This window comes from Carassius auratus, chromosome 39 (assembly GCF_003368295.1).
Source record: "Carassius auratus strain Wakin chromosome 39, ASM336829v1, whole genome shotgun sequence".
NCBI classification, from domain to species: domain Eukaryota; kingdom Metazoa; phylum Chordata; class Actinopteri; order Cypriniformes; family Cyprinidae; genus Carassius; species Carassius auratus.
In genome coordinates, this window is record NC_039281.1 from 3,151,130 (window position 1) to 3,166,584 (window position 15,455).

General features: G+C 38.6%; 1 protein-coding gene across 3 annotated transcripts in view; it reads right to left on the reverse strand.

Moving 5' to 3' along the window:
- LOC113057688 (serine/threonine-protein phosphatase 2B catalytic subunit alpha isoform) overlaps positions 1 to 14,814 on the reverse strand; it is a 36,655-nt gene extending 21,841 nt beyond the window's left edge. Inside the window, exon 1 of one of the 3 annotated variants that reach the window (XM_026225157.1) lies at positions 14,365 to 14,814. In XM_026225157.1, coding sequence (XP_026080942.1) covers positions 14,365 to 14,422 — 58 coding nt within the window. In that variant the 5' untranslated portion in view covers positions 14,423 to 14,814. Of the gene's footprint in view, positions 1 to 13,281; positions 13,408 to 14,364 lie in introns of those variants that run through there. The other 2 variants (XM_026225159.1, XM_026225158.1) reach the window with 2 other exon arrangements.
- Between the last annotated feature and the right edge of the window lie 641 nt (positions 14,815 to 15,455).

Genomic DNA, 15,455 nt, shown 5'->3' on the forward strand with positions numbered 1-15,455 from the left:
ACTGTTTTTATTGTCATTTTCAATCGAGCAGCATTGGTGAGTAAAGAGACAGGAGACATACGAGGCCACTGTATGGCAGTTAAACTTGTTACTTAACTTGTTATTTCAGCTATAATTGTGCTGAAATTACAAGTCGGTTGTTGACTCTGAGGAATGTGATAGTATATCGACAGAGACGACGGTGGCTCGCATTGAGCCTGTGAACTGATTAATCAGAGAGCTTAGGGATTGTCTAAAAACTCATCAAGGTTGAATACTAACCTTAAAGGCACAGTTCAAACTCAAAAATGAAAATTCTGTTATCCTTTACTCACCCTCATGTCATTCCAAATTACTTTATTTCATCTGTGGAACACAAATAAAGATACTTTAAAAAATATACATATATTTGTTTGTTGATGGGGGTCCATTGTTGCTGCATCCAATGTAATGTCATTTATACATGTTTGTGAGGCTGAAGTGCTTTTTGGCTGAGGGTGAGAAAAAGACTGAATTTTCCTTTTTGACTGAACTGTCCCTTTAAATGTGAGCAACCGTAATAAACCCATTCACACTAGGGGCCCTATTTTAACGATCTGAAACGCAAGTGTCAAAGCGCGAAGCGCAAGTAAGTTTGTGGGCGGGTCTCGGGGCTGTTGCTATTTTCCCGGCGGGATAAATGGCTCTTGCGCCCGGCGCAAATCTAAAATGGGTTGGTCTGAAGTAGCTTCATTATTCATAGGTGTGGTTTGGGCGTAACGTGAAATAAACCAATCAGAGGGTCATCCAACATTCCCTTTAAAAGCAGGTGCGCAAGTTCCATTATGGATTGCTATTATTATGGAGTATTTACCAGGCGCACGCCAGGAGTGGTTCACAGCCGAGGAGACTGATGTTCTTGTAAGAGCAGTGAAAGACAGAGAACTTGTGTTGTATGGGGATGGGAGAAACCCACCCAATATTGCGTCGGTTAAACAAGCGTGGGAGGAAATAGCCACAATTGTTTCATCGATTTTTTTTCCTGGTTCCTGACGGACAAACCAATTTGTCAGATGTCCTTATATACATATATGACCTCAAACATGTCTGATCCTTAATTACTACAATTAGCCTGAATAATTTGTAAGCTAGATTTATGCCTATTTTGTTCACATCTTCGTGGCACACCACAATGATTTCCGTCATCTCATGTGTTAATATTTTTTTAGTGTAACAATTTATGATTTGCAAAAATAACTGTTGCATCTGTGTAGATTACATGAGCAAAGTGTATGCGCGTTGTGCACGCTATACATTATGGTCAAGCATGCGCCCTTAAAATAGCATAATGAACAACGCGCAACGCGCCACTGACTTTAGACTAGGTTTTTTCTGGTCAGTGGCGCAATTGTTTAATGGAACAGGAAAATAGCACCAGGGATTGTTTGCGCCGGAACACGCCTCCTTTTTTGCGCTGAACCGACCAGGGAGCGCAAGTTCATTCGCTAGTTTAGCAACGTGCTTCTGTGGAGGGAAAAACGCGCTTTGCGCAGGTGCAAAATAGGAATGACACATGCGTCGGTGTACAAAGTCAATTGCGCTGGGTGCAAGATAGGGCCCTAAGTATGATAACTGTAACTATAATTTTTTATAATCATTCTAATTATTTAACAATAGTGAAGGCCACACCATAGCTATAACAATTATATTTTATAAAACATTTTTTCCCAGCTGATGAACGATAAAAACATTGACAGCCAGCCAAAGCAGCAAAGCATTTAAAGCAGCAGATTACATAATGGTAGAATGCTTACAATAAACGCTATCGTGTGTGATGTTTAAAAGGGGTCATATGACGTTGGTAAAAAGAACATTATTTTGTGTATTTGGTTTAAGGTTCAGCAAACACATTATTTTCCACATACTGTACATAATTGTTGCTCCTCTTAGCTCCGCCATTCTGAAATGTGTTGATTTTTACAAAGCTCATTGTTCTGGAAAAGCGAGGTGTACGCTGATTGGCCAGTTATCCAGTGCATTGTGATTGGCTGAATACCTCAAGCGTGTGACAGAAATGTTATGCACCTTACCATACTGTGATGCCGTGACCTTGTGGAATGAGACAAAAACAATAAAACCATTACAAACAAGGCATTTGTTGCATCGAGTGGGGATATAATTACTAATGACTTATAATGTCTTTTTACGCATTGCATTGCATATCGCGCAATATAAACATAAAACATGTCTGCATTTGCGATCGGAGAAACGGCCAACAACAAGTTTGAATCATCAGTAGCAAATTCTTTGAACCTTAAAATGTACTTACAGGCTATGAGTCAGAAGCGCCAGACTGTCCTTGCAAAGAAGGAACTTTTTAGAAACAACCTTTGTACGCAGCCTTCCCAGGTTCAGGAAACAGTCCTTCATAAAATGCACTGCACCTATCTGAATATTTGGGTTGTACTGTTCTGGAACAGTGTTGTAAATAATACTTAACCACTGATTTCTAGTTGTGTCCTCTTTTGGAAGACCAAACTAAGTAGTTTCTCTTTCACAAAGAAACACACAGCGTCTCCACGACCTGGCGGCGGCAGCAACAGCGAGAATAAAAGTTACGACTTCCCATTTGGGCAATGTTATGCAAATCTTCCCACAAAGTGAGGTAGATATGTGGGGGCGTGCTTAAACGTGGCACTTTAGGAGGGCGTGGACGAGTTGTAAATTTTATAAAGAATATCTCTTTGGGTTTGAGACTTTAGTCCTTGCAACTTTAGGACTCTTATCTATGCACGAACAGCTTTTGTAACTTTTTTCTTCAAAATACTCTTTACTAATTTACTCTTCCAAACAGGGTTTTTTTTTTTTTTATCATGATGCCATAGAAGAACTACTTTGGTTCCCCATAGAAACTTTCAGTGAACAGTACTTAAAAGAACCTTTTTTAGAACAAAATAACATTTATCCACTATAAAGAACCTTTCGTTGAATGGAAAGGTTCCATGGGAGTTAAAGGATGTTAAATGGATTTTCTTAATGTAACCATCTATGCTAAATCTATGCATCTATGCATTACTAAAAAAGTAATGTCCAGTCACAATGTGCAGTAGTTTGGTTGATAATCTCCCTCCCAAATCTCCTTGCTTTTTTTCTTTCAGTGTCCTCGTGCTCCCAGTAGTCAACCTCACCTTGACTTCCTCCTGTAAGGTACACCTCTCAGAGTAACACTTGCAAACGGCCAGCCCTCCCTCACACGTTTACAGGCAATGAAAAGGATTGTTCTGCGGATCCGCTGAGCCTGCTGGAGCCCCACCAGTGGTAACACACATAATGGCCTAGAATCATACTTTGGGAAAGTAGGCCGCTGACAGGCTCGTGCTTGTTCCCGGACCCCAGAGGTACGAGGGGAGGGACTCATTCAGGTCACAGCTGTGCTAGAGCCTCTCTCACTCTTTCTTTCTCTCTCTCTCTCTCTCTCGCTCACTCTTTCCTTCACCTCCTCCATGGCCTTTCACTCCTGCCCTCCTTCTGCCCTGACCCCAACTTACAGGAAAACACTCACAAAGGGTTGCCTTCGAGTGTGAAGCCCTGCTGTGGAGGAGAAATCATCAGTACACTAGTGCAGGGTTTCACCTCTCCACATGGAGAAACGCCATCGAGCACGCCCTCTCAAAACAAACCGACTTCAAAGACTACCGTTTTATCATAAAGATTCATATTAGCCAAACATGATTATTTTTTAAAGTATTTAAGGTCTAAACATACTCTGAGGTACAGGAATCTAGATGCTTCTAGCTATGCTAAAATGTATTTCACGTGTCAATTTTGTCAGCACACAATACACAACTCAACTACATACTGCATTCTCAGTGTTGCCAGTAGGAGTGCTATAGTGGACATTCACATAAGCTGTCTTCTTCTACAAAGACTTTTCTCTTTTAATTCAACGACTGTCAAAGCACAGCAAAAGTTGACAAAGATTATTGCTTTTAACAACAATGTGGGAATCAAGTTCAAACTGATTATACTGTAATACTGCTGGCTGGATGCTATACTCTGAAGTACTCTGAAGTACATGAATGTAGACGCCTCTAGCAATGCTAAACTTGATTTTACATGTGTCAGTGTGTAATTGAAAACTCAGGTACATGCTGCGTTCTCAGTGTTGCCACTAGGAGTGCTATAGTTGACATTTGTGTAAGCTGTCTTCTTTTACAATCGGATTTCTCTGTAGGCACGGTAGGTGATTTGGTTCAAAAAAATAATTTTCTATGCTTGTTGAAAGTCTCTTCGCATCCCAACAGCAATCAAGTTAAGTGATCTATATTTAATTATATGTATTTGTATTGTCTGTGGAAGGCATAGGAGCATAAAATAATTGCACAGACATGATATATCTTCAGCGTGTTCATTGCGCTATTGCAGACCGAGAATGGAAGGCTTTATTATTGTAATATTATGCACTTTGTATTGTAATGTTTTTTTCACCATTGAATGAGACATGAGGTAATCTGACAGCGCTGCATTCAACCCTCCACCAACGTCATCTCTCATTGTGTCGCTGGTTAACCTCTGGTCTGCCTGTGTGCGTTCATCTATTTTGGAGGAAGCGTGGCTTTGGAGAGTGATTTGCAGGGAGGGTGAGATCTTATGCATTCAAAACTGCTGTTACTGCTGTTGTTCTTGTGCCCTGCAGATTTTTTTTTTTTTTTTATGCTGAATTTTTGGATGGCTAAAATAGCTTTATTGTTGTTGTTTGTTTGATTGCCATTGTGTTAGAAATTTTGGACAGCATTATGTCAAAATATATCAATTTTTTTTTAAACCCCTCAGGGCTTTGTAAATATTAGTCTGAAAAATACCAAATTAAATCCAACTTTATTAATTAAATACAAATTAAATCCTAATATATAGGATACAGCCCCCCTTGTGGCTATAATAGAGGAACGCTGGATCAAAAAAAAAACTACCTTGGCCTAAGAGACCTGAGGGACCTACTACAACTAACTGAGACTCTGATTAACATCTCCACATGTGTTATTATCCCTACAGAGGTCTTTTCCTTTTCTTCTGGTCTTAAAATCAGTAAGCTAAAACTATTTATGGGTGTAGCCTCATCATCCACAATTTCAGACATTCATGCAGTTCCCTGTTGATGATTCTCCAGTAGGGGCATGAGCAATATGTGTTGAGTTGGTCAAAATACAGTGCTTTGCGGTGATTATAATGCACACACCTGCATTAGAACCACTTCAAACCTCCTGTACCATTACGCAGCTGTGTGAAATGCTGTTTTATAAAACACTCATGTATACTGTTGGGGTTATGTTTTCAGAAATGTTTGGCTGCGTTGAATAAAATAAGTTACTTTTGCAAATAAATAACTACTCTTATCAATATACTCTACTGTTCAATAGATGCCATTTCAAATAAATGATGAATAAATGTTCATTTTGGACTTTCTAAGTATCCTGAAAAAATGTTCTATGGTTTTCACAAAAATATGACCCAGAAACACTGATAACAACTGATAACTGAAAACTGGAGTAATGATACCGAAAATTCAGCATTGCATCACAATAAGTTACATTTTAAAATGTATTAAAACTGAAAAAAGTTATTTTGAATTGTAATAATATTACAGATTTACTGTAATTTTTATCAAACAAATGCAGACAAATGTGAACATTTGTAACATCTTACTGATACCAAACTTTTGAATGGCAGTGTATTTACCGACAACTAAAAATATCTAAACCTTTCATTAGTTTGGTATGATGCAAGGGTTTAAGTAAATGATGACGAATGTTCATTTAGGGGGTTTTAAAATATGAGGAAACTTTCGAACCGAAAAAATTCATTCAGTCTTTACATGTCGGACTTTGGACTAGTGATTCACAGGTACATCAGGTATGATTCAGGCACAGTAACGTCTGCAGAGGCAGAGATTTCCTGTTCCTAATTAGGTCATACTGGAGCCGTGCTGGATTATTAGTGAACTCACTGTACAATACAACACTGCTGCTGCAGATGTTGTCAGTGGAAAAGCTCATGTATCTCTTTGGGGGGGGGGGTGCAATGTCGGAAAACAAACTTGTGTGATCTAAAGCGGCATATAACTGTAGCAGCCGAAGACCATAAGACACCCACGGTGCCGTTCCAGAAGCACTTCCACTGTGCAAGCTGCAAGATCCTGTAATTAAACCGCTGACAATCTGAAATACATCATCCTGTGATCACACAACCACGGGACAGCTCGATTTCAGCCCCTGAGACCTAAAAACGATGGTAGACACATTTTGCTGCGTGTCAGACAGAAGTGTTATATTGTTACTACAGTCAAGCTTCAAAGATACACCAGCCACGTCCTCTGTCAATCCCCGAATTCTGCAGAGATGAGACAAAGAGAAAGAAAAGGGACTGAAGGAATGGGAACTTGACTAAAGAGATGGATAAGAGGGAGACTTGCGCCTGACCCAGATTGAGAGAGGGTACAGCATCACATGCCTCTGACGGAGGGATTTTTACAAGTGCTGTTTTATGATTTCATGTTGCACAATTAATGCACACTTCACACATGATGGGGCCATCTGCGCAGACTGCGCATGCACAAAAGTGGGAGACAGGCCTTTGAGATGACAAACAGACTGATGAACCAATCAGCAGACTGAGCTGGGTTGACTGACAGGCCAGAAATGATGAGGTCATCCACTCAGGCAGCAGTAAATACAGGATAAATGGCAGAGAGAACCGTTCTATTGGATTCCTGGATCACAAAAGCGTTCCTGCTTTTGCGTGGCCTCGTTAGGTCTCAGCTCTGCGCTATCTACTGTCCTCTGTGCTCCAAACTCACACCCAAAGTATTTATGGTTAAATTTAGTCTCTCTCATTCTTTCTCTCTTCCTCTCCGTTTCACCTTTTGTTTTGGTTCTTCGTATGGGTATCTGTATGTGGAGGCATGATACTGTTACCCCAGTCCAAATCCTATATTGTGCACTAATGATTCTAAATATCCTACAATTTCCTGGAAGTCATGGAAAATGAATAATCTAGCATTATTTACTCACCCTCATGTTGAGAAAAACCTTGTATGTTATGTTTTGTTCGTCAAACACAAAGAAAAAATAAATAAATACAATTCAGCATATGGTAGGGATTACAATTTTGGGGAAATCTAATTATGATTTTTCTGATAAAAAAAACTGTGATTATGAATATGATTAAATAAACAATAAAAATACAAAAAACAACAACAATCCTAATAAAGCTTCAAGTTGTTCTTGCTTGTTGGGCAGCACAATTTGGCCCCATGTTATAATAATAATAATAATAATATAATAAAATAACAATAATGCATAGCTTTATGGAATAAAATAAAATATTATAGGATTGCATGATTAAGGGAAGAAAACCTAATTGTAATTGTTTATATATATATATATATATATATATAAAGATTAGAGTTGATAAATAAATCAATAAATGACCATTTAAGAAAAAATATGACCATTCAAGAAAAATACTATTATGATTTTATTTATAAACTGTAAAGAACTAATATTTAAGGAAGTCTCAATTTCTTCATTTTCAAATCTTATACCATCTAACCTTTATTTTGGTGGAAGTCCTTCATGTTTTTCTTTTGTTGACAACAGCCTGTGCTCTGGGCCATACCATGATTTTGTTTTATTTCAATGAATTGTACAGCCATAGCATATGTTGTAAGCAATTAAACAATGTCAGAGTTGCACTATTCATTTGAAGGAAGTCATGACATATAAAATGTATGAATGATAGACTACGGGGTGAGTGTGATTTTAGCCAGAGGTCCTGCCCAGGGCACAGACGACTGCATTTTGTTTTCCATCCTACAATGTGTGTGTGTAAAATAGATTGTGGTTAGTGAAAGTTGTCAAGCGTGTGAGCGTTCTCCATTACACACATCTGTTTGCATCGTGTGTGTGAGTGTGTGCTCAAGTTAACATCTCTAGTGACCCGTAACATATGTGTGTGTCTGTGTGTGTTTGTGCATCTGTGTGGGAGGAAACAGTTTTCATCATTTTTCCTGCAGTCCTGTACACCGCATTTGATGCAAGATTGTCTCTCTCTCTCTCGCTCTCTCTCTCCATTGCATCATTCAGGTGGGCGATGAAGTTGATTAGCTCAGTATCTGGTTAGCTGGCCAGCACTTTAGTCCTTGATAAAAGCATCTCACATGCATGAAAGCAGAACTGAAGTGTGGCTACATTCAGAACAGCATACTACATATTTCATGCTACAGTACTAGTCTTACTATTTATGCAGTATGAAGGATGCACACTGCTTACAGCATACTCATTTCATATATGCATGAACTTCCTGGATGACCTATGCCATTTGCCAAAATGTGCAGAATACAATAGTGTACTGCAGTATGCAGTGCTCTGAGCACTATATCCCACAATGCAGTGTACTTCAATTTCCAGTGTGATAAATGAAGAGAGCATTATCAGCTGCAATGTTTCACAACTTTTTCTGGCCTCATTACTTGAACATTCTGCCAGGCATTAAGATGACTATAGAAAATTGGATACAAATTTCCAAAAACTGAAACTGGACTGCACTTACTGTAATATGCTGCATTTGAGTCAAAAGAATTATCATATTTGCAAAGTTAATGTTTATGAAACCCACAAAATGTTGCAATTACCAGCAAGAAAGTCTGACTTTCTAAGCTGGAGGCAAGTAAATTGAAAAATAATGGCGGAAACGAATTGGTATTGGTTATGATCAAGTAATTGTGACAATTGTGTAATTGTATACAATTGTAATTTGTACACATTTTGTGTATTTTAAATTAGCATTAAAGCATTCATTTTGTTCTCTGTGGCAGAACGAGAATGCTAGCTCTGACAAAGCATCAATTCCACACCATATGTGCAATTTTTTCTTTAAATGTTTTTTTGTCAATACTGAAAATAAAAGAATTTTGATTTTGGCCAACACATACATCCCCCCCCCCCCCCCCCAAATAAAAATCTTAAATGTAGTCACATCATAATTATGACTCCCAAACTCATAAACAGGAACATCCCAAGAGGATTCTACATGCATTTAATGAGGTCATGTGACAAAGTTAATGAATGGGAGAAACTGCAATGCGCAATATGATGGCTCTTGTCACTTCACCACTGCAGCTGCCATTAAGCTCTGGTTCCCATAGAAACCTGAGACTCGCACTTTAGGACTGCACATGTGCAGTGGCAGGACTGATCTGAAAACACTATATATGTCACGTTTGTCAGGGTTTTGTTCATGTTTTCAGTCCAGGTCTAGCTAGTCAAGTCTTTTATGTCATCTCCTTTCCTTTTACTTCAGTCATGTTTGTGTCATGTGACCTCCTTTTCCAGCTTGTTTCTCATGTCATGTTTTCATTGGTTCATCGTCTTTTCTCATTATTAGTTCTGTTCACTCACTGGTTCATGTTCGTTTGTCTTGTTATCTTGTTTAGCAGTTGTGTTGTGTCATGTGATTAACACATAGTCTTGCAATTAAACCCTGATCTGCCATTTTTCCATGTACTGAAGCACTTTAGCTGTTCCATGCCATTGTTTTTGTCTAGTCAAGCTCATAGCTCATGGTTATGTTTAGCTTCTCATCTAGGATTAAAGGGGTCAGCGGATGCTACGTGCACTTTTACAAGCTTTTTGAACTGAAATGTGTGTTGGCAGTGTGTGTACACAAACACCCTATAATGATAAAAATCCACTAAGTGTTTTTTTTTTTTTTTTTATCTCGTTAAATAATTTCCTCTTTCTTAAATCAAGCCGACCTACTAATGTGCTAATTAGCAAGTTTCACTATGAATCCAACTAAAGTAAACAGTCCTCAGGCCATGTACACACTAATACGTTGTCATGTGACGCATATTATACCAAAAGATATCCGTGTTTACTGGTATTGTGCATGTTATGTGCTATGCACATTCACACTATTACTACAGGTGTTATTTTGTACACTCTTCATATCACAGTTTTTAAAGATGAAAGCTAATTTACTGGCGATCGCTATTTGCGGCAAAACATGAGGGCAGTTGCGTTATAATTCAGACATACAATCTGGACATGTCAGTGAATGGTGAGTTCTTTTCTTAAATAAAATAAATAAAGTTTCCTGTCAGAAAAACTGCATGAAAACGTCTTGTGTCTGTTCCGTGTGTATCATCTGCAGTGAGCTTTTTTGAGCTTTACGCATGCACAGAAAGCAAATGTAATGTTTTCTGATGTTTCAGTGTGGATGAGACACTTGAAAACGCTAGTGTGGACGGAGAGAGTTTTAAAATGAGAACGCCGTTTTCAAATGTATCCAGATTAATGTAGACGTAGCTTCAGAGAGCGGCCTGGAAGAGAGGGGCGGGGTCAGCAGAGATCATTAACATTTAAAGGAAAATGCTACAAAACTGCTTGATCTGAAAAGAGCTGTTTTTGACAGTAAAAGGGTGTTGTTTTACACTACGATTGAGAAATTTTAACCAAACTATGTTACAGACTTTTCATTAAGACCCTAAAGATTCAACTAAAGATATCAACTGCTGTCTGGAGGCGTTGTAAATGTGGCAACCAAGTAAATATTATTTTCCTTAAAAGGTACTTTGATCCTACTTTGTGCAACATGGGTTTGGCTAGTTAGCATGGTTTAGTTAGCTACACCATTCTGCTTGCAAAAATAATTTTTGTTCTCTACAATATTAGATTTGCATATTGTCTGCATACTATTACTATTTTTTTTTTTAATTTTCATTATACACAGTGAAGTACACAGTACTCTAAAAATACTATTCCAAACACTTCCTAAGAGTTTGCCCCTGTGTCTGGGAGAAAGAGATTGCTGGGACACAAGCACATGCACATCCATCCATCTATCTGCTGTCAAGTGCCTAAATCCCTGTCTCTGCCACTTCTCATCCTCTGCACTTTTCACACATTCCCCCTCTCTTTTCTTTCACCTGCTCTTGTTTCATTTATCGCCAGGCTCATGTCAACACTCTTAGTTTTAGTGTCTGGCTTTAACATCCCGTTGCGTGTCGGCGCTCGGCAGGAGGCATGCATGAATTAGAACAGACACAAAATCTGGAGATAATGTCGATCTTTGAAGCTGTTTAGATAATGCAGTGAAAGTGTGTGTTTATGACTGCAAGCAAATAATACTGTCCTGTTTCAAAACCTCTCCATTCCTAGAGGCCACGAACACCTATTAGTACAAATCATTAAAAAAATACACTATGAAGCAATTAGAACAATCTAGTTATTACTGTCGCATTACTACATTCCTTGAGGAGACAGATGGCAGAGAGGCACATTCTGTCTCACAGAGAATGCAGCACATAACTTGTGGAAATGAGCAAATTCATAACAAGCAATCTACTCGCTTACTTTGTGTTTGTCTCAATCGTGCCATCTTCCAATGCAAAACCATGCTTTTTTATGGATACTGTACTATAGTAAAAGTTTTGGAGTTTTTTTTTTCTATTTATAGCAAATGTAAAAGCCCTTTCACACCAAAAATTGTAATGAATAAAACCTCAGGCTGAAAGAAAAGTAAATTCACGTATGTACATTAGAACACAGCAGAAGAAGGTTCAACACTCTTAAGCAATAATAAAACAATGAAGCACAATTGTTAGTTTATCTAAAGTCATTTTGCTTATTAGTATGGTTGAACTGGATCATCAAAGGTCAACAGCAAGAAAATGGGATTAGATACATTTGTGTTTAACATATTTAATTATCGCAGGTTTGCGTCCTATTCTGAGGTTGCATTTCACTGGTTTAATTCATTTTGTTGACTACTTTCAATATATATATTTTTTCCTCGAGTGGGATGAATTAATGCACTACATTTAGTCTAGAACTACATCATGTTCACACAGCGCACACAATGCCTCTGTATTCAGATTCCTCCCAATATGGAGACAGGAGACTTTTCAGTCAATTAATGGGAAAACAAAGTAACTGACATTATTATTATTATTTTTATTTTTTTTTGTTGAAAAATTAACTCTGATGTTTTCTTGTAAATTAAAAAGTTTAAAAAGATTAGATAAGTTATCTGATTAAGTAACTCGCGTTACTTGTAATGCGTTACCCCCAACACTGATTACCATTATACCATATCAAGGATAACCCAATGTACTTTTTCCTAAAGGTTTCCATGAACCATCATGCAGTTTTTAACTGGTGCTGTGTCCTCCTCATACCTTTCTCACCTTCACACTGGCTGCTTTGCTTTCCTCGTACACCAGCTATATCTGGACACGCTCTCACACAGATCTTCCCTAAAGCTTATTACCCAAGATACCTAATGGTTAATATTACATAAATGTGACACACATGCTGCACTATGATTATTTAATGCAGAATGGCATATGTTGCTAAATAATTACAGGCGGCCACACTCCAGGGTTGAAGGGATAGACCTTACAGTACAACACATCTCTATCTGCCCAAACCAACTTGTTCAAACACTATGGTGTGGTCCAAAACGTGCCTCCCATGTTGCTCTTATTGTCTTCCATAATCCAAACAAATCGATCACATATACACAGGGAACAGATGCTTTTTTGGTAGCTTTTCAGTATGCACAGGCATTGCTGAAGTCTAATTAACCCCTCTCTCCGCTAACCGCCCACACTATACATCCACACATATCCCATCATCCAGTAATGCTGTAATGCCCACATCTTAACTATTTGGCATTCTAATGGTTATTTTATATTTATTATCTATTGCAAAAACTGGAAATATAAAATAGCTTTGAATAAACTAAGCTTGTAGTGTTTGTATAGTTTTTTAACGTATCGATTCATCATCATCATCACATAACATTTATTGTACTGCAGTGCAACTTGTTTTTCTGCTATAATTTAGCTTTAATGCCACTGGGATTTCTGGATGCAGTGCATTTTCTATGTGCAGCCTTGTTAGCAGTGTGTAACGCTGTACCAACGAATCGATAAACTGCCTCGGAATGATACACTAAAATACCCTCATAGGCCATCTATGCAAGGATGTGCATGTCAGTGCACGAGCTGACATTGCGAACATCTCAGCGCATTTTCCCCGCTTGAGAAGAGTGCACACTTGCAAGGTCTCGAGGCATTTAACATCATTGCACGTACAATCGACACGGTAACTCACGAGATCACCTCGTTATCCGAGCGCTGGTAGCTACCCAACAAGCGCGCTCACTGACATTGGAGTAAAAGATGCGTATGGGCGAGCGCAAGGAGATGCATGAAGGAGATGCATGAAACAATGCAGGAATGCAATGCAAAAACCACGCTACCTTTAAGTCGTCCTTTCGCTGTCATCCTCAAACTGCCAAAAATATTTCATTGGATCGAGATGTTAATCTCTCTCTTGCTCTCCTCCCCCTCTATGGCTCTCTCTCTCGGGTAACCTGGCACTGTATAACAGTTCATCCATCCGCCAGCAGGCGCGCGCAGCCGTCGATGCGCTCCACGGATGTGGCAAGCCGTTTGGCATTTATTCTTCAAAAACTGTTTCTTAGATTTATGTGACTGTAATTTTGTTTTAATTACTCAATTTTATATGTAACATATATTTGGTACCTATTAGTGACTACATCTACACTACTAGTAAATTCACAAAGAATTACAAAGAAAAGGCAAGTTACATTGAATTAAACATGAAAATAGCACTAAAAAACGTCCTTCAGTAATCTATTTACATCTTCGAAAAAGAAAAACTATGTATGCTATTTCAGTTAACTGCACTTATTAGATACTAGTGTCCATTTAGACATCACCCCAGTTGTGATTAGCATTATTATTTCATCAGTTAACAACTGTGTTTTCCCTTTACTTTTGAGATGACTAGTATATACTTTCAAGTGACTCGTTACAAAAAATAAATACAGAAGAAACCATTTTCACTCCAAAAGTGATAGTAAATTTCACAGATACATAGAAATGTTAACACTTGAATTAAATTTGACATTTTGAAATTGAAACCTGAATATGTATTTTCTTGAAAAACGTACTCCAATAATCGTTACTAATTTACTAACGTAAATGTTAGTTTTAAAAAATAAATGCTAAAATGACTTGCCGTACCTCGTCTGCATCAGCATTGCTGGGCATTTAGGGAACCTTAATGGGTTGGCAATCTCATATAATGGAAATACTTTTTTTCGATGCAAAACACACCACCCGAAGCATCCTTTGATCTCTGATAAATCATTAATGCGTGGCGTATGAGGTTTTCAAAACATATTTGATAAAAAAAATATCTTCCTTACAGCGCATCAAATAGAATCATCGCGAATCATGCACAATCGCACTTAACGATGCATGCTCAAACATGCTGAGTATGATTAAAAAGGTACACAACAACACAATGCACTTACATTTGATTACGCGGTCGGTAGCGTTTAAACCCATGATGTCTGTGCTGGACATTCTCATGGGTTGTTGTAGATAATGGGAAAAGTGCGCCGACTCCTAACAGGCGAGCGTGCGGTCTTCGGTGCTGCGGGATGCGCGGGCTGCAGAAGCCGCATCACTTGGTGCGTCTCTCCTCCGTCCACCGACGGTCAGGGGGAAGATATGTCGCAGTCGATCCGGCAAAACGGTTGCTGGAGATGTTGGACTCTGCCTGGTGCCGTGTGGGGGCGGATGGGTAGACAGTTAGATGGATGGATTGAGTAGCAGGAGGGGGGCTGGGACACTTCTGCTCGGTTCAGGGTATCCTCAGCTCGTTGCAGCACCACCCCGACATGGCGAAGAGAGGAACTCCCACGCACTGGTTTGCAGGGACTGCCTCATACTGCCATCACGCGGAGGCTGATTCGGGGTTTCCCTGTGCACGAGATAAGAGAGAGCTCGCGCTTACCCAGGCCTTGTTGCTGCTTTATTGATGTCAGTCTTTTCAATGCTTCAAGACGTACAGAATGCGGCGTGAATGTTGCAAAACAATCATCTATCTATCTATCTATCTATCTATCTATCTATCTATCTATCTATCTATCTATCTATCTATCTATCTATCTATCTATCTATCTATCTATCTATCTATCTATCTATCTATGTGTCCAACCAAAAATTGTACAAATACTATTTTGTAATGCTGTTTCATTAACGTAAGTACAAAATAATTCATGTTTTCCATTGTTTTTGGGCACTACATCCCACCCATGGTAATACCATTGACTTCTGAACATGTACCATGGCAATACAATGTTATTAGTATTATTATTTTTTAAATAACAGAGTACCGCGTACATAAGCATTCAATAGCAAGCTATCAAAGAATCACGTTTCCATGCTACCACAACAACACAGTGCGTTTTAAATATACCACCTGGTCCATTTTGATATTTTATGCTTTAATCACTCTCTAGTTTGCACTATTTTGTGGTCATGCGTTAATAATCAGCAATATTTAGTGTTGTACCATTAACAATTTCCTTTGAACCCACTGTCCTGTTCTATTCCACCA